General features: G+C 41.9%; 1 protein-coding gene and 2 long non-coding RNA genes across 12 annotated transcripts in view; 1 reads left to right on the forward strand and 2 right to left on the reverse strand.

The window, feature by feature from the left end:
• LOC145539833 (uncharacterized) overlaps window positions 1-19785 on the reverse strand; it is a 386573-nt gene that overhangs the window by 190360 nt on the left and 176428 nt on the right. The gene's annotated exons all lie outside the window — the stretch shown is intronic.
• Window positions 1-19785, forward strand: part of NMNAT3 (nicotinamide nucleotide adenylyltransferase 3) — a 121094-nt gene that overhangs the window by 78364 nt on the left and 22945 nt on the right. The window contains exon 4 of one of the 10 annotated variants that reach the window (XM_081574009.1): window positions 19167-19254. The exons of the other annotated variants lie outside the window; for them this stretch is intronic. Within the exon in view, the coding sequence (XP_081430135.1) occupies window positions 19167-19254 (88 nt within the window). The remainder of the gene's footprint in view (window positions 1-19166; window positions 19255-19785) is intronic. 10 annotated transcript variants of the gene reach the window in all.
• LOC145539832 (uncharacterized) lies at window positions 3899-8890 on the reverse strand. Its single transcript, XR_014077985.1, has 3 exons — window positions 8695-8890; window positions 8393-8491; window positions 3899-4291 (listed from the first exon to the last, which is right to left on the reverse strand). It is a non-coding gene; the product is annotated as an uncharacterized LOC145539832 (long non-coding RNA).

Here is a 19785-nt window from a genome sequence, read left to right on the forward strand (position 1 = left end):
AGTCAAAGCTATGGTTTTTCCAGTAGTCGTGTATAGATGCAAGAGTTGGAGCCTAAAAAAGGCAGAGCACCGAAGAACTGACACTTTTGAACTATGGTGTTGGAGAAGACTCTTGAGAGTCCCTTGGACAGCAAGGAGATCAAACCAGTAAATCCTAAAGGAAATCAGTCCTAAATATTCATTGGAAGGACTGATGCTGAAGCTGAAGCTCCAATGCTTTGGCCACCTAATTGGAAGAGCTGACTCACTGGAAAAGACCCTGAAGCTGGGAAAGATTGAGGGCAGGAAGAGAAGGGAGCAACAGAGGATGAGATGGTTGGATGGCATCAGTGACTCAATGGACAGCTTGAGCAATCTCTGGGAGATGGTGAAGAACAGGGAAGCCTGGCATGCTGCACTCCATGGGGTCACAAAGAGTCAGCCATGACTTAGCAACTGAACAGCGAACAACAAGGTGCATAAGCTCAATCTAATCATGAGACAATAGCAGACAATCCCAAGTCGAGGGATGTTCTACAAAATACCTGGTCACACCTTTTCATGAAAGACTGAGGAACTGTCCCTGATTAGAGGAGACCAAGGAGACAGGACAGGCACACACAACATGAAATCCTGAATCAGACCCTACATTAGAAAAATGCAACTGTGGGACAACAGAGGGGAAGTATGAATGTGGCCTGTAGATTAGTGAATAGAGTTAATATTAACTTCCTGGTTTAGATCCCTGTACCGTGCTTATATAACATGTTAACATTAGCAGAATTTGAGTGAAGAATGTCTGGGAAGTCTCTGTACTATCTTTGTTATGTCTAAAAAATAAAAAGCTAAAAGATGTAAAATTACTACAGAAGCCAGTTAATTATATTGAAATCATTATCCAGATAACTAAACAAATTTGTCATATAGGAAAAAGAATTTTATTGCTTGAAACCAAAATAATTGTAATAATATTACATTTGATTGGCTCCTGTTGGTCTTTGTAGAATGTTGGTGGTGCTTTCAATGTGTTGGGAGTGGTAGAAGTTGTGGTGTTGGTCAGCAGTGCTGATCATTATTTGAGGATGGTGGCAGTGAGTGTTGGTGATGAGCAAGTAGACTCTGATTCCCTTAGTTGAGATCAGTGCTTGAACTTGAACGTCAGGTGAGAGGTTTGTGTTTGAGGGGGCTGCTCGTGTGATCTTATATTCACTCACAGTTGTGATACACTTTCCTAGGACTGGGTCTTAAGGGCAGTACATCTAAGCGTAATTCCCCTGAAATAGTTTGCCAGTGGGTTAAACTAAGTGTTTGACAACTAGTGGTCCTCTCAATGCTCATCCAACAGAACATTCCATGAAAGCTAAATGAGCTTGGCAAACCCTAAGATTTCCATCCCCTTCTTGGAGTTACTGTGCACATCCACATGTTAGGGTCTCTCAGAGGATCTGTAATCTGCAGTAAAAACCTATTTCACTTTGTCTTCCCCAGGGTTTCCTAAGCCTGTTGGATCACTGAACCTTTTTTCTTTGGGGCCGCTGGTGCCTGTTAACGATTGCACAGAAGAGCTACAGAAACACTAATCTAAACGGCACTGGAAATAAAAATTAAAAACTTTTTAAGAAAAAGGTTTCCCTACAGAGACTAGTTTTTTAGTGCTTCCTGAGAATGGTTAGCTTTAGGTTAGATTTGCAACTCTAAATTATGGCTTATTATTGCAAGTGAATAGGATCTTCTATAATTTACATAAATCAGAATTGACCAATGCATATATTAGATGTGTAAATTAAGGATATTATTAGAAACCAACCTCAAAATGAAATTGCATTAAACTGTATAAAACATTTACAACCTAAGAAATACATATCCTTAAAAAAAAAAAAACCTAAACATTCTTAAAATTGAGATACAATTAACTTTATCCTTTTGTTCCATACTCATAAAATTGGTCATTTGGTCATAATAGCAAAGGGGTCCTTGTTTACCTTAGAGCTCAATTACTTTAGAGCTAGGTTAATCAGAGAACCTTGAATAACTGAAAGAAGTGGTCCCCCTATAGTCACTGCTGACCCATGCTTCTCCACTGATGCTTAAGACTTACCTGAGATGCTTGGGATAAATGAAAGTTCATAAAGAGTTTGTAAATCTCACAACCAGAGAGCACTTCCAGGTGCAACATGGCATGTGCATTTTTAATTATGACATCAATGCAGACCTCACTTTGAGAAGTACCAAAAAAGTGCTGGTGTTAAAATGTTATCACCCCCTCATTCCTCCCAGGGTTGATCTTGGGAAGAATTCCAGTTTCAGGCTCCTTGCCCCCACTACAGTTTCAGGAGCAGCCCCAGTGGTGGAGGTGGGCTAGTGGGCTGATCAGATCTCTTCCCAATGCAAGATCTGTTAACCCCGAGGGCAGAATCCACAGCCTCACCAGATGTGCTTAAAGAATAGCAAGATGGCCCCCTGATTCCTACAGTCATCTCTTCCTACTCACTGAGTAACCATTAGTCTTAACATGAATAATGCAAAAAGGCAGCTAGGCAATTTAAATTTTATCCATAAAATTAAGCCCTAGGTTTCACCACAGCGTTTAACTCCGTGACCTGTTCTATTGAATCCCTTAGCAGATCTTGGACAGTTTCCTTGAGTGTAAATTACCATGAAGGTAAATTGAAAACGTATCAAGAAATGGGCAAGGATATTAGTGCAGAATCAAGGAATCATCAAGCTTCAGTTGTTCTGAAGATTTTTTAAGTCTCTTTTCAGTACAGTTAGAGTGGAAAAAATTGATTTGATTAACAAGACTTTACCTTTCATAGATCACCATCTGCCTTCAGCAATGGTACATGACTTGGTTGGATGCCCCCGTCCAGAAAATCTGCTCTGCCTGTTCAGAGCCTCTTCGGCTCCCTGTGTACATCTCCCCGACGTTGACCACCCCATGATGACTCTTCATCTACCAGGACTAAACCTCCATGAGGGCAGGGCTGCCACCATATTTATTTGAGAATTCACAGTGCTGGTGCGTTATCCAGCTTAAAGTGCCTGCCAAGCCAGCCCCTCTGCCTTAATGAGAGAAATGGTGCTTGTAGTGAAAACAGGAGAGAAGGAGGAGGGAATTCAGATTCAACTGATATTTCTAGCATGTTCTCCATCCATGTGTTTGCCCTGAACTGATCTCTGTCTCCTTCATGAGCTCATTTGGTTCAGGAGGAGAGAATGGGGAGCTGAGAGGTTAAATAAGTTGCCCCAGGTCAGAAGCTCAGGTGTGTCTCTGCCTGCTCACCCTCAGGTTCCTACCGCCACAAAGCCTATCTTGAGAGGACAGTTGAAGGGACTGATTGCCCAAGACCAGTTATTCCTTAATGGGAAATGAGGTTTCTTTGCATAGATTCCACATGCAGAGGCTGCCTGGGGCGAGGCTGCCCAGGGCGGTGTTTGGGCAGCTTCCCCATGACCCTCTTCAGTGGGCTACACACAGCGCCAGAACTGCCCGGTTGCAGCCTGCCCCCCACTGCCTTGCTTCCTGTATGAAGTTCCAGCCAGATCTAAGGCCTTCAACAAGAAGCCACGAGACCCTGGCATCTGAGATTCTGCCAAGTTCTTTTTATAATCCTCTCTTCTGAAAGGATAGTCATTCCATTCAGCAGGCAGAGACGCAGCTGCCAGGAGTTAAATAATGGAAAACAGAGACACGCGAAAGAAAGAGTTTCTGATACCCGTAAAGCACACAGGACCCCACAGAGCCAGCCACCCCACCCGAGGCTTTGTCGGTGCTCAGACAGACAGAAGGCACTGTCGGTGGACCAGCGCCAAGTGTCTGAGGCTTGGGTAGATGATTGCAGAGAATGGGTTAGAAGAGAGAGGAAACCAGAAAGTCCTTTCTACCCAGGACCAGAGGAAGTTTAAACTCTATGAAATATTAGCACTTTGTTGTTTGTTTACTCTGTTAAGTTTTTTTTTTTTTAAGAAATTGCACACCCAAACTGGGACGTTTGGCAGGGAAAGAAAGAGAAACCTCACACTGACCAGCTCAAGCACTGAGAGGCTTGAGACCAGAGAGGGCTTTGTCGTGTTCAGGAAGAGTTTGAAAGAAAGAAAGACTCTTTTCCAGAAAGAAGTGAGGGAAATAGAGGGCAGACAGAAGAAGAGGAACATACACCAAGGGTGCTGGAGGCAGGATGGTCATTTTTCCGGTAACGGCCACCAGGGTCCCAGCCAGCCCAGTATCCTGCCAGAGGGCCTTCACTCTCCATGGGGTCCTGGGAATGCTGAATCTGATCTTCTCCCTGCTGCAGACTTCAGCCATCGAGACCTGCAGTGGACATGGAAATTGATGAGTGCTCTGGCCAGCAGTGCCCAAAGCAAAGCAATAAATAGGCAGTCTTGAGACTGCCTATTTATTCATTTGGTCCATGAGAGCTAAGAGCGATCTGGCTGAAGAAACAAACAAACACATGAAGAAAAGAGCAAAACTTGTTAAATAATCTTGAGAGCTGACGATGCCAAAAAAGAAAGGATGCCAAAATGGCCTCAAAGCCTTAGTAGTCCCAGCCAGGTCATATTCACTAGGCTTAGTGTAACCAAACACAGGTTCGGCCGCTTGCCACTCAGCCAGTAATAAGTCGGGGGGCAAGCTTCGGTAGAGAAGAAAAGCACTTTATTCAGAAAAGCTGGCAATCTGGGGAGATGTTGGAGATGGTGGACTTAACGTCCAGAGACCACCTCCAAAGGTTCTGCTCAGCCATGACAATCTTTAAAGGGGAAAAGAAGTGGACACAATCTCAGTTAATCATCAGGTGGGAGGTCAAGTTCTTCATCATCTTTCCACTGCGTGCAGACCTGCTGACTTCTCCAGATCTTCCTTGGGACACTGTCTTGCTCACGTGGCCCTCCTGCAATTGGATGTTCTCTTGCCCACATGGTCTGTCCTATAAATTTACTAAGCAGAAGCTCAGGGTAGAGGGTCAGTCATCCTTTAACTACTTAATTGTTCATTTTTACTCCTAATGCAGGAAAGGAATCAACAGGTTAGGTAAGGTATTATGTATGTTTAGTAAAGCAGAAATCAGGAGCTAAGTTAAATGTTGCCTAACGATCTCCTCTTTATGATTAAGGTCTAGAGAAAATAGGGATGATTGAGTAGAAAAGAGGCAAAGGAGCTGCTGACATTAGCTTGGAGGCCCAAGTAATCACACGAACTGCACTATCAAGGCAGGTGCCTGTGTGCTGAGTCGCTGCAGTCATTGTGTCTGACTCTTTACACCCCATGGATTTTAGCCCGCCAGGCTCCTCTGTCCGTGGGGATTCTCCAAGCAAGAATATTGGAGTGGGTTGCCATTCCCTCCTCCAGGGGATCTTCCCAACCCAGGGATCGAACCCCAGTCTCGTGTCTCCTACATTGGCAGGTGGGTTCTTTACCCCTAGTGCCACCTGGGAAGCCCCCTTTAGTTTAGTTTAGTCTAGTTGACAGGTTACCTTCCCCCCCTTGCCCCCCACAACCTGCTTATAGTCACTCCAACTTCTTTTCTTTGTTTCCATGTTTCTTAATTTCTAACAGCACTTGCGATTGTTGCTCCTGATATTTCTGAAAAGCTTCCTGCCTTTCAGGGCTTTGTTTCTCAGGATGCTTTTCAGCAACAACAAAAGAAAGAAGAAAATGGACAAAAGGGTCTCTGAAGTGGGTAAGAGTCAGACCGTGCCGGTGCCCAGGGGAACAGTGAGCTTTGCCCGGCAAAAGTCCCAGAACTGGAGGCTGCCAGATGCCTGCTGGCATTACCTAACACTTTTCTCAACTGTTTTGACAATTGTAGTTTTGTTTTAAATATGTATGGTAATTCTTAATAACATGCTGATAAATGTGCCAAAGCATGCTCCATGGAAATAATGAAGTCTTTACTGTTTGGGATGCTATTAAGTCTCTGCTTCATGGCTCTTGAGGCTGCTAAGCATTTTAAACAGCAGAAACATTCCATTGAAGTCCAGTCTTGTTGGGGGAGATGGTCTCATTTGTCCGAGTCTACTCTAGAGGCAGAATCTCTGTCATATGCCCAACGAACCTGGTTTGGGGATGTTCACAGACAGAGGTGGGACTACCTTCTGAGGCCTGGCTGCCTTTGTTGTTGTCGTTCAATCACTAAGTCGCGTCTGACTCTTTGTGATCCCATGGACTGCAGTACACCAGGCCTCCCTGTCCTTCACCATCTCCCAGAGCTTGCTCAAACTCATGTCTATTAGTGATGCCATCCAACCATCTCATCCTCTGTCATCCCCTTCTCTTCTTGCCTGCAGTCTTTCCCAGCATCAGAGTGTTTTCCAATGAGTTGGCACCAGGTAGCCAAAGTATTGGAGCTTCAGCTTCAGCATCAATCTTCCAGTGAATATTCAGGGTTGATTTAGGCTACCCCAACGCTCAGTTGGTCATTAGTACAGTGCAACAGGAAAAGCACAGGCAGACCTGGATTCCAATCACAATCCTGCCATTTGCTGGTAGTGTAATCATGGGAAAAATCACATGACCTTTCTGAATCTCTTTTCCTGTTCTAGTTATCATTACTATATAACAAGCCACCATAAACTAATGGTGTCAACTGACCATTTTGTTATGCTTAGAGCCTCATGGGGATGGCTTGTCTCCATTCCACGATGTTTGGGGACTCAGCTGAGAAGACTCAAAGACTAGGAAAGAGTGGACAGCAGGAAGCACGAGTCAGCTGGAGACCTCTTCACTCACATGGCTAGCAGTTGATGCTGGATACTGCCAGGGACATCTGATGGGACATTGACTCTAACCATACTCACAGCTATGCTAGGGGGACTCTGCAAAGGCTAGCTGGGGCTTTCACAGCCTGGTAGCTGGGCTCTAAGACCAAGTGCCCTCAGATCACAAGGTGAAAACAGCCTCAGAAAACACACCTTTCGCCCCAAGCAGAGGTGCCCACCCAGATCCAAAGGGACCTCTAGATGGAGGATTGGCCAGATCTAGAAGAGTATGTTGGCTGGGAGATAATAATGTGGCCATCTTTATCACAGTTCCTTCCTCTGCTGACTAGCCAGCCCAGGGAGTAGAGCAAGGCACAGTGGCTGAGCACCAGCCATGCACCATGAACTGTTCATATGTTGTGAAATTCTTGCTAGTGTAAAGCATTTAAATAATTCTGGGGGCTGGGAGAACACAAGAGGGTAGTGGCTACCTCATTTATTCTCTCACGGGGATGGCACGTGCACAGGATGGCCACCAAGCAAGCAGGTTTTAAGTTTCTGTTCATATTGCACCTGCTAATCTTATTGGCCAGAGGAAGTCTCATAGCCAAGCCCAAAGTCAAGTGGTGGAGAAGTACTTTCTGCCTCAGTGAGGCTGTGGCAGAGGTGTGGGTATGCGATATTATAATGGCAGAGTGAGGAATTAGGATTAATAATCCAATCTACCATTTCATTTTCTAGAACAGAGAAAATTGGATAAGGATATTATGACATTATAGCTAGTGTTTAACAGTATAATCTTGGGTGCAAAATACCCATATAAAGTAGTAGGTTATCAAATTGCTACTAAAACAATAAATTCAACATGACCAGGTAGCATGTATCCCAGTATTCAAGGACAGTATAACATAAAGGTATCTATTAATATATCACATTACTAAGGCGGTATATTTTTATGAAACTTAAGTCATCATCTCAATACACACTTAAAAGCCATTCCATAAAAGTACAGCACCTACTCAGGGATTTTTTTTTTTTTAAGCTCTTAGTAAATTAGAACTAGGATACTTATTTAGCATGATACACAATGGCATAACAACCCTTCAGAACCCTTGCCACAGAAGCAAGAAAGTAGAAAATAATGCCTGCTCACCACTATCATTTTCTGATGGCATCATTCAAAAATAAGAAATATCACTATAGAATGGAGACTCAGTTTTCATTATTGCAGGTGGTATTACTATATCACTAGAAAATCCAGGAGAGGCATTTGGAAAACTGTTAGAACTATTAAGTTTAGTAGGGCAGCCCAGATTCAAAATAAAGTACAGAGTTTTCTGTATAACAGCTATAATACAATGTAATGGGATATACAGATAGAGAGAGAGAGAGATAAAATATGAGGGGAAAAAAGATCCATTCACATGAAAAAGAGCTAAGGACATCTGTCCTCAGGGCTAACCAGAACCAAAAACGTGAAGGGTACTGAAGGCAGTGGCTCTGTCCTCTGCTGAGAGACTTGACCCAGTGAAATATGACCAACTGCTCATGAGAACCGGCATTCATTGATTGGCTTTTTAGTGAAAATGCCAATGGGTATTTTTCTGTATTTAACTCAGAAAAATATGCCAAATTTCTCCTGGAAGACTAACCATGTGCTCAGAAAGCTGTCTAAGACATTAAAACGTAATTTTAAAAAGAGATTAGGGACTACCTTGACCGTCCAGTGGTTAAGACTCTGCACTTCCAATGCAGGGGGCATGAGTGCCATCCCTGGTTGGGGAACTAAGATCCCGCATGCTGTGAGGTATGGCTGAAAAAATAAAATGAAAATAAAAGTAGATTAAATGAGTGTGATAGGGACTCAAGACAGCACAACAAAACCTAAAATCTATGTGAAAGAAAATGTGCTGTAAGGGAAAAACAAAAACAGTGATGGGGGTACAGATTATTTAGTTAAACAGGAAACGAGGAAGTCACCTAAGTATTTGAAGAAAAAAATCAGTCATTTCTTACCTTATGTAATTCAGTCAGCAAAATGCTACAGATAAACCTTAGAAGTGGAGAAATCCCTGTCAATGTTGTCTCCTTTGACCTGTAGCTCCCCATTGAAATACTTCTAAGATGCAAACAACGATTACAAAAAGCCTAAATGTTGCCTGAATCCTTTAGCTATGAAGAAGACAATGACACTAAGACCTACCCAGGCTCTGAGAGGGCCACCCAGCCTTCCCACTGACAGACCTTTCTGAAGTCAGCTGACTGGTCAGAGAGAAGTCACGGATCATAAAAGGAATTGCGTATCCAAAGAAGGCCCTACCCTGCAGGTTCAGGCCACCTGGCCTTCCACTTACAAAGATAAAAATTTTAAATCTCTGGTTCTTACGAGATTCAAGAGCAGAATGTGATAAAGCATAGCCTGCTTGAGGACAGGGAGGGGCTTTTGGAATGAAAAATGTCATCACCATGTTAATGCTCAGTGGAGACAGGGAGCCGGAAGACAATTTCTGGCAGCTAAACAGGGAATTAGGTCACCAGTGCAAGGAATTCTTCCAGAACACAAGAAAAACATAAGGATAGGAAAATTATGAGATGAGACAGAGAACCAATGCAAGACTAGAGTAGAGGAGCAGCAACAATCAAGAAATGACAGAAGAAAACACGGAAGGACCCTGACCAATAATGGTTAGACTTACAGTTTTTTGGTTGGTAAAAACTATACATGTATTTATTTATTTGGCTGTATTGGAACTTAGTTGCAGCACTCGGGGTCTCCATAGTGTCAAGACGGGTCTTTCATTGTGGTGCAGGGATTCTCTAGTTGTGTCTCAAGGACTCAGTAGTGGTGGTGCACAGGGTTAGTTGCTCCACAGCATGTGGGATCTTCCGGGACCCAAGGATTGAACCAGTGTCCCTTGCATTGCAAGGTGGATTCTTAACCACCAGACCACCAGGGAAATCCCTAGACTTACAGTTATTTTTACTTTACAATGGTGCAAAATCGATGCATATTTAGTAAACACTGTACTTTAGATCTTGACTGTTGATCTTTTCCTGGGCTAGTGATGTGCGGTACGGTCCTCTTTTGATGCTGGGAAGTGGTAGCAGCCACAGCTCCAAGTCAGCCATGCAATCATGAGAGTAAACAACTGCTATACTTAACAACTGTTCTGTACCCATCCAACCATTCTGCAATACATTATCCATTAAATTTCAGTAGATATTCGGTCCTTTATCATACAATTGACTTTGTGTTAGAAGATCTTGGCCGACTGCAGGCTAATGTAAGTATTCTGAGAGTGTTTAAGGTAGGTGAGGCCAAGCTAGGATGTTCGGTATGTTAAGTGTATTAAATGCATTTTTGACTAGATGATATTTTCAACTTATGATGGGTTTATCTGGACTAACCTTATCATAAAATGAGGAAGAGCTGTATCCTGGACATGCAGACTTGAGGCTTTACTGCCTCAAGTAATGAGGCAGTAATGAGGGTATGGGGAGTTCTCTGTTTCCCTGGTGGTCCAGGTGGTAAAGAATCCATCTGCAATGCAGGAGACCAGAGTTCGATTCCTGGGTCAGGAAGATCCTCTGGAGAAGGAAATGGCAACCCACTCCAGTATTCTTGCCTGGGGAATCCCATGGACAGAGGAGCCTGGCAGGTTCGGTGGGTCCTGTTGGTCCGACGCAGAGTCGTGTCTGACTTTTTGCATCCATGGGGTTGCAAAGAGTCGGACACGACTGAGACACTAACACTTTCACTTTCACTTTCATGAGGAGTTCTAGTTGGATGAATGCATGAGAGCTCAGTTGCTCAGTCACAACCAACTCTTTGTGACGCTATGGTCTGTACCCTGCCAGGCCCCTCTCTCCATGGGTTTTCCAGGCACGAATACTGGAGTGGGTTGCCATGTCCTCCTCCAGGAGAACGTCCCAACCCAGGGATTGAACTCGAGTCTCCTACAATAGCAGGTGGATTATTTTATCTCTGAGTCACCTGGGAAGCCCCAGTTGGATGAATACCTGGACCTAATTGCTAGCTGCCAGACAGAAGTTGGGGAAGGTCCATGATTTGAAGGAGAATTCTCTCTATATGTTTGCCAAGACTCAACAGGCAGACATTTAACATGCATTCATACACATCAGTAGACCAATGATCATCAAATATAAGCAGGAGGTTCGCAAAAAGAGAAATATAAATACCTAATAAACAATAAAAATTACACAAGCCATTTTTAATGCAAATTTTAAACCCCAGGAAATTCCTACAAATTGGCAAATGTTTTTAAATTGAGTACTCCCAGTGTGGCCAGTACTGACCATGTGGAGAGAGATGAGCCATCTCATACTCTGCTGCAGTCTCTCTCCCCTTGTTCAGAATTTCTGAAAAGAAGTTTAGCAAGATGTGGCAAAAGCACACAAAATAGTAAAGCCAGTAGTTTTCCTTTCTAACAATTTACCTTAAAAATGTATCCAAAACTTAAAAAAAATAATCATCATATAAATGTGAAAAAAATGTATCCAAAACTTGCAGCCAAGATCTGCGAAGATGATCACAATATATTGATTCTATCATAAATTTTTTAAAAATCTCTATTACTATGCAGCTATGACAAATGGCATTTTCAGAGTGCTAATGACCAAGAAAAATATTTATGATATAATCTAAATAAAGGAGATACAAAATTGAATTTACATTATATGAAGAAATAGAAGAAAAAGACAAAGTTAACCAAAAATTAACCAAAGTATAAATGATGTTATCCTCTGTTAATTTTTGATTCTTTACACTGTTAGTATATTAAAATATAATATTTCTACAAAATGCATTAATTTTAAAATTTATTCTGTATATTTATAGCCATTCCCTCTCCAGGGGATTTTCCTGACCCAGGGATCGAACTCAGGTCTCCTGCATTGCAGGCAGATTTTTTACCTTCTGAACCACTAGGGAAGTCCATATATTTATAAACATATGTAATAACAGTTAAATTACTATAAGGCTTGTAGTAGTACTTGTTCCATTCTTCCCCAGCACTGATTCCTGGTTCTCAGAGCAATCAGTTTTGATTTTTTTTTAAGCTGTTTTCTCTGCTTTTTGACTCCCTGTTTCTAAATAATATGCTTACACTGTTGTTTCTTGAATTTTCAGATTTAGACATTATCTATTGGCTTCCAATTATTAAAAGAAAAAATAGTATTAAGTTAATACTATTTATACAGACACAAATATAAACAATAAATATTAATTTAACCCAAAGTTGTGAACTAATCAATGTGGGAGCATGTGGTGGAGGTGAAGTATGAATGTGAGGGTGGAGGTGTGAATGCTAAATTCTCCTTTTATGTAATTGCCTCCCCTGTGAGCTTTGGTTTTTTCCTAGAGTTAATAATTTCTCCATTTATTTGTTTCCTTGGTTCCTTTATACCTACCACTAATTTAGTCCCAAATTTTCCTCAGAAAAATTCTCTAAAATTCTGCTTAGTACAGTCTCATGGTAATCTGTCTGTTCCATTTTGTTTCTGCTCATATACTTCCAGGAATCCTTCAGCTCCTATCTGGACAGCTAGATCTCTATGCCTGCTACACCACTGTCAGCTGAGGGTTTCTCATCACTGTTTTCCTAGGGACTGCCTTCGCCTGTCTTCTGATTTAGAACCCTTGTTTCTTGCATCCCATGCCTTCCATGCCTTCTGTGTTTGTTTTGTTTGTTTTGGTTTTGTTTGGAGGGAGTGGATTTTCTGGGGGAGTTGTGTTGTTTTGGAGATTATTTTGTCATTTTTGTTGTTTATACTCTTCTTTTGGTGGGGTGCATCCTCTAGCATCTTTCTGAGAAAGAATCTATGGAAGATAAATTTTCTGAGACCTTACATATATGAATACCAGTTTATTCCATTCTCCAGTTGACAGGTTAATGAACTATAGCCCATGGGCCAACTTTGGCCTGTAGCTTGTTTTCATGTGAGCTAAAAATGATCTTTTTACATTTTAAAGAGGTATTTTAAAAAAGGAATGTGCCACCAAGACTATAAGTGGCCCACAAAGCCTAAACTATTAAATATCTATTCCTTAATATAAAAAGTTTGCCAGCCCCATCCTAACCAATTGGTTGCTTGACCAAATCAAGAACTCCATGCTGGAAATAATTTTCCTTTCATATTTGAAGACTTTGCTTCATTGTCTCTTAGATCCCAGAATTGCTGTAGAGAGGTCCAGTGCTGTCCCAGTCCTATGTATTCAATCTCTTATTTTCTCTCTGGGAACTTTTAGAATCTTCTCTTTACACCTGATAATCTGAAATTTTACAGTGATCTGCCAGTGTGTGGAACTTCTTTTATTCAAAGTGCTGAGCATTTAGAGAGCCTTGGATCTGAAAACTTCTCAGACTCCTTCTATTCTGGGAAGATATCTGTGTTATTCCTTTGATATTTTTTTCTTTAGGGATTTCTATTAGTTAGATGCTGGATCTTCCAGAACTTTTAAATGTATCTTCTTTTTAGCATTAAAATTTGTACCAATTAGCATTAAGATTTGTACCATTAAGGTACCAATGTACCTTCCAGTTCTTCTCCTAACTTATTTTGTTGCTGCTGTCATCCACCAGAATGTAAGCTCCCTGAAGACAAAAACTGGTCTGCCTCATCCCCACTGTATTTCCCCAGCACCCAGCCCAGTACCTGGCATGTGATAGGCAGTTGGTGAATATTGTCAACTGAGCGAGTATTTATTTAACTGGGGTATAGTTGCTTTACAATGTTGCATTAGTTTCCGCTGCACAAGCAAGTGAATCAATATGTGTATATACACACATTCTCCTCCCTCTTGGAGCTCCCGCCCACCTTCCCCCCCCACCACATTCTACTCATCTAGGTCATCACGGAGGACCTAGTGTATCATGTATAGTGAGCTCCCTGCATTGTACAGCAGAATTCCACTAGCTGTTTTATACATAGCAATGCACATATGTCAATCCCAGTCTCCCAATTCATCCACCTCCCATGTCCACATGTTCATTCTCTACCTCTGTGTCTCTATTCCTGCCTCACAACTAGGTTCATCTGTACCACATGACCCAGCAATCCCACTACTGAACATATCCCCTGAGAAAACCATAATTCACAAAGGCACGTGCACCCCAGTGTTCACTGCAGCACTGTTTACAATAGCCAAGATGCAGAAGCAACCTAGATGTCCATCAACAGATGAATGGATGAAGAAAATGTGGTACATATATAACAATGGAATATTACTCAGTCATAAAGGGAACAATATTGGGTTGTTTGTAGTTTCACAGATGGACCTAGTGCCTGTCATACAGAGTGAGGTAAGTCACACTGAGTATTTTAATTTCTAAGAGCTTTGTCCTGTTCTCTGATTGTTCCTTTATAAAATATCCCATTTTGTTTCATGGATGGGATATCATCTCTTGTCTTCTGAAAATATTATTTGAAGATTTTTGAAGTTACCTTTTGCTTTCTGCCTTGCCCTTATGTCCTCCAAGTTCCTTTCCTCCTGACGGCTGTTTTGGTCTCTGTCTTTCACAATCAGCACCTTTCTAAAACTGGTCTCTCCCTGGGCTGTCCACTCTCATCTGCAAATCGGGCCCTAAGTGTCATCTGGAAGCTGTGGGTGTGTGGGCGAAGCTGGTGGTCCTCATGGCATATGTCCAGCCCCCATGTCCAAGGCCCCAGAATGTGTCTGTAGGTGTCCAGAGAGATGGCTCCAATCTGGTATTCTGGGAGCCAGACTTAGCCCTTCTGTCTTAAGGATGGTAACTCTTCCTTCACTCAGCTATTCCCAGCAGTCATGGGTCTGTCTGGTCCAGCCTCGGCAGAAAGCAGAAATCTGATTTTTTGCCAGGATAGGAGAATAAGGTAATGAGTTGGATCCAAGGGCTTCTTAGACAAACTCCCAACCAATCCTCCTGTGTTCAGGCCCTCTGGCACCCTCACTGGAAGGTTGCTGGCTCCTCTGGGCTTGTGCCATGCATGGCAGTCTGCACCTTACTGTCTCCCCTGCCTGCAGACTGTGGCAGCTCTGGTACCCTTGTTCATCAGCTCACCAGCTTCCAAAATTGTGTTGAGCTTTCCGATTGCTGTTTCTTTCCCTACTCTCTTTCCTTGTGATTTCATACTTCTTTTATTCCTTTACTGCCATTTTGTTAAGAGTTCCAGAGTGGGTGGAGATAAGCAAGGAATTCCTTCTGCCATGTTAAACACGCAGCCACGTGTTACTATGATAATCCCAAGGTAAGGAAAGGATAGTTTCATACTAAGTGATGCGCTGGCCATGTTATCCAGAATAAAATGACAGGTTCACATCCTTAAGGAGCTCTCAACTTCATGCATGGGAAATACAAAGACAGACAGATAATTATCATAAAAGTGCTGTAATAGAGGTGTGTCTGGGCCACAGTGAGGTCACTGGAAAAGTACCTCCATCTAACAGGAGGGAGTGCATGCATTCATGCATGCTAAGTTGCTTCAGTTGTATCTGACTCTTTGCGACCCTATGGACTGTAGCCCACCAGGCTCTTCCATCCATGGGATTTTCCAGGCAAGAATACTGGAGTGGGTTGCCGTGCTCTCCTCTGGGGATCTTCCTAACCCAGGGATTGAACCCACGGTTCTTATGACTCCTGCATTGGCAGGCAGGATCTTTACCACTAGCGCCACCTGGGAAGCCCAACAAGAGGGAGAGAGGGCATCACATAAGAGACAACACAGGGACTGTAGGAATGTGGGGAATGATAAACACTTGAATTCATGACCATTTAGAGGGCAAGATGGAGTTTTAGCTCAAATTGTTATTTTTATTGACTCTCCTCTCCTGGGAACTATAACAAAGCATTGATTTCTCAGCATATAACCTCCCCTGTCAGAATGAGCTAAGCCATCCCAGGTGACACCTGAGTGTCCAAGATGCTCAGCAGAGCTGCCTGGAGGAGCCCCTGGCCTCCCACCCCCTGAAAAACAGAGATTAAGGTGAAGATTAAATGGATGTAAATTTCCCAAGAGAGTTGACACCCAACAGGAGTGAGTTCTCCTAGCCCCCATTTCTTTTAAAGAGGAAAAGAGAAAGAACTAATACCCTCCATGTGTAATGTGAGACTCATGTGCAGAATTACAACTGCCTTTACTTTCTTTAACACTCGACTTGCTCTAAACCACCATTTCCATGAATGATTAAAAAAAAAAATTGCCACTTTAAGGTAACTATCTTCTGATTTTAAACTTATTTTCTTATAGGTCAGTTTGCAATCAAGTTTATATTTTCCTGCCTACGTTCCCAAGAGTGAGTTAAGCATTTGAGATGGCTTATCATCCTGGCATCTGAATGCCCTTCAGCTGAGGGATCTGCCCTTGACCTTGGGCGTCAGCCTCTGTCCTCTCTGCCTCCACTTTTGAAGCCTCCTTGGCTTCTCTTGGCTCAGGCACTACTGCTTCTATCTGGGCCCATGCTGGGCTCTCCGTGGTACTGCCAATGCCCTGGCCCCTGGCTTTAGGCTGCACACCTGTACCCTGTACCCCCACCTAGTATCGCTCCTGACCCTTAATTCTCAGCACCCCCTCCCATTACTCCTGTTGAGGAATCTTGGGGATTTTCATGGACCTTTGCTATGTCCTCCTGAAGCTGATGGGGAACTTGGAAGGCAGGGGAGAGGGTGTTTTCTGACACCATCTCTGCCTGTACTCACCACACTGCCATTTCCACTGTGTTGATGCCATTCTGTGTTGGCACAGGGCAATGGGAGATGGTCTCCTCCTAGAATTCCAGGTGGGAAGCAAAACACATGTCTGTCTCTTCTGCAGTTTCCAAACCCAGCTGGACCCCTTCACTATGCCCTCCCCCACCCAACACACACCAGACTTTGTCTCTGAAGGGAGATAGAAGGGTGTAGGAAGCAGGCCTCAATTCAGATCTAAACGCTCCATCACACAAACCTTTCCTCCCAAGCTCTTCTCTGCCCTGTTGCTCATTCCTCCATCCACCCACTCTCAGCCCAGAAAGGGCCTTCCCTCTTCATTTTCTCTCCTTTTTCCTGGTATTACAATTTATTTTTTAATTTTTTTGTGTGGGATATTTTAAACTTTTTTTTCTATTGAAGTATAGCTGATTATAACAATATTGTGATAATTTCAGCTGCACAGCCAAGTGACTCAGCCAAACATATACATGTACACCCTCCCATCCAGGCTTCCACATAACACTGAGCAGAGTTCCCTGTGCTATACAGTAGGTCCTTGTGCTATGCAGTAGGTACTTCCAACTAAGAAGACATAACAGTCCTAAATGTGTGCACACGAAAACCTGAGTCTCAAAATACATGAAGCAAAAACTGTTAAGAGCTGAGAAGCAAAATAAGCAAATTCACAATCATAGGTGGGACTTCAATACTCCACTTGCAGAAATTGACAGAACTGCTAGACAGAAAATCAGCAAGGATATAAGAGAACTGAACTAACACCATCAACCAACAGGATCTAATTCATGTGCATGTAACTCCACCAGTAACAGCAGAATGCACATTTTTTTCAAAGACTCATCGAACATTCACTAAAACAGGCCATGTTCTGAGCCATAAGACAAACTTCAAAAACTTTTAAAGAAATGAAATCATTTGGATTACATTCCATGACCATAATGGAATCAAACTGAAATCAATAAAACAACAGGAAAATATTAAAACACTTGGATATTAAGCATACTGCTAAATAATCCATGGGCCAAAGAGAAAATCTCAAAAGAAATTTTTAAAAATGTAGAACTGAGTGAAAATGAAAATACATCATATTAGAATATGGCAAATCACTAGATTGTACACCTAAAAATGGTTAAAATGGTCAATTTTATGTATATTTTACCACAGCAAAAAAAAAAAAAAAATGCAACCCCTAACAACAATAAACCTTGTTCTTTATCACAAAAAAATTAGTAAAATATGGCCAATAACATAGCAGCTAAAGCAGTACAAGAAGGAAATTTATAACACTAAATAGTTATTTTAGGGGAAAAAAATCAAAAAATAGAGGCATAGATATAGGAAAGAAGAAATAAAACTTCCCCTATTTGCACATGACGTGGTTGTCTACGTAGACAATGCCAAGGAATCTAATGTTTTTTAATTTCATGGAATAAGTGAGATAAAGGTCAACAAACAGGGTTCACCTGGTAGTCTACTGGTTAAGAATCTGCATGCCAATGCAGGGGTCATGGGTTCCATCCCTGGTCCATGAAGATCCCACATGCCACAGGACAACTAAGCCCGTGTGCTACAACTACTGAGGCTGCGCTCTAGATCTTGTAAGCTGAGCCACAACTCCTGAGCCTGTGTGTCACAACTCCTGGAGCCTGCACACCCTAGAGCCAGTGCTCTGCAACAAGAGAAGACACGGCAATGAGAAGCCCGTGCACCACAATGAAAAGTGGCCCCACTTACTGCAACCAGAGAAAGCCCTGCACAGCAATGAAGAGTTGGTGAACCACAACAAAGACCCAGCAGAGCCAAAAATAAAGAAAGAAATCTTTTTTTAAAAAATCACCAAATCAATCACAGTTATGTGTATTAATAACAAACATGTGAAAACCAAAATTAAAAACATAATACCATTTACAGTTGATCTAAAGAAAATGAAATACTTAGGTATAACTCAACAAAGTATTTATATAATTTTAAAAATTACAAAAAACTGATGAAAGAAATCAAAGAAGACCAAGACAAATGGAGATGTTTACACGTCTGTAGATTGGAAGACTCAAAAAAATAAGTAATTCAATGAATGATTTGGAATCAGACTGCTGCTGCTGCTGCTGCTAAGTTGCGTCAGTCATGTCCGACTCTGTGCGACCCCATAGACAGCAGCCCACTAGGCTCCGCCGTCCCTGGGATTCTCCAGGCAAGAACACTGGAGTGGGGTGCCATTGCATTCTCTGTGGAATCAGACTAGAGAGAGAGAAATACAAACTTAGTGAATTGGAATATAGATCAAATGAAATTATCAAGAATGGAGTGAAGAGATAAAGAGATTTGTTTTTAATTCCAGGAAAGATGGTAAGAGACATGGGGGCTATGTATACACACTCAGCTAGAGGAAGAGGGCAGAGCTCAGGGGACAGAGGCATTTTCTGAAGAGATAATAACTAAGCATTTTCCAGGTCTAATAAAAAAGATACCAATGCCCAGGTTTAAGAGATCTGTTGATCCCAAAGCAGGGTAAACAGAAATCCCCTGTGTAGTCAAAGGAGATATTAAAAGCAACCAGAAAAATACAGGTTACCTTCACAGAAATGGCAGTTAGATTACAGATGGTTTCATAACAGCATCAGTTAAAAGTCAAAAAACAGCAGAACCTTCACTTCAAAGGACTGAATAGAAATGATGGCCAAACCAATTAGTTCATACACAGTGCAAGAATATTTTGGGGATGAGAGTAGTATCTTGAAAATGTCTTTTCAGGCAGGAAGTCACTAACTTAAGAAAATTCTTCAGGATATATTTTCAGAAGGAGAGTGATTTCCAGAAAGCAGGTCTCATATGCAAAGGGAAATGGAGTGCAAAGAAAATGTCAAATACATGGGTAAGTGTAAATGAGCATTGGTTGTATAAAACAGAAAAATAAGTTCTAATAGGCTAAGGGGAAACAATAGGCTTAAAATATGTACAACACTAGCATGGACAGAGCTCTCCAGTCCTCATGTGATTCAGGAAAAGGGGAAAGGTCTTCATTTACTTCAGATGTGAGACTACATTTAATTCCAATCCAGGAGGGGAAAAAAAAAAAAAGCTCAAACACAAGTAGGACAAGAGGAAGAAAAAAAAAAACAGAACATAAATTATGTGACAAGAAGGAAAATATAAGATGGTAGCTTTAAACTTAAGTCTGTTAGCATTCACATTGAATGTAAATTAACTTATTCTAAGCAAGAGTCAATAACTGTCAAGCTTGACCCCCAAAAATTATTTTTAATCCAGCTATAGGCTATTTACAAAAGACTTGCCTAAAACATAACTATAGAAAGGTTGAACGTAAAAAGGTAAAAAAATACATGACATGCATATACTAATCAAAATAAAACTGTTGGGGACTCTCCTGGTCCAGTGGTTAAGA

This window comes from Giraffa tippelskirchi, chromosome 2 (genome assembly GCF_054371585.1).
Source record: "Giraffa tippelskirchi isolate mGirTip1 chromosome 2, T2T-mGirTip1v1.2.pri, whole genome shotgun sequence".
In the NCBI taxonomy this organism is placed as follows: domain Eukaryota; kingdom Metazoa; phylum Chordata; class Mammalia; order Artiodactyla; family Giraffidae; genus Giraffa; species Giraffa tippelskirchi.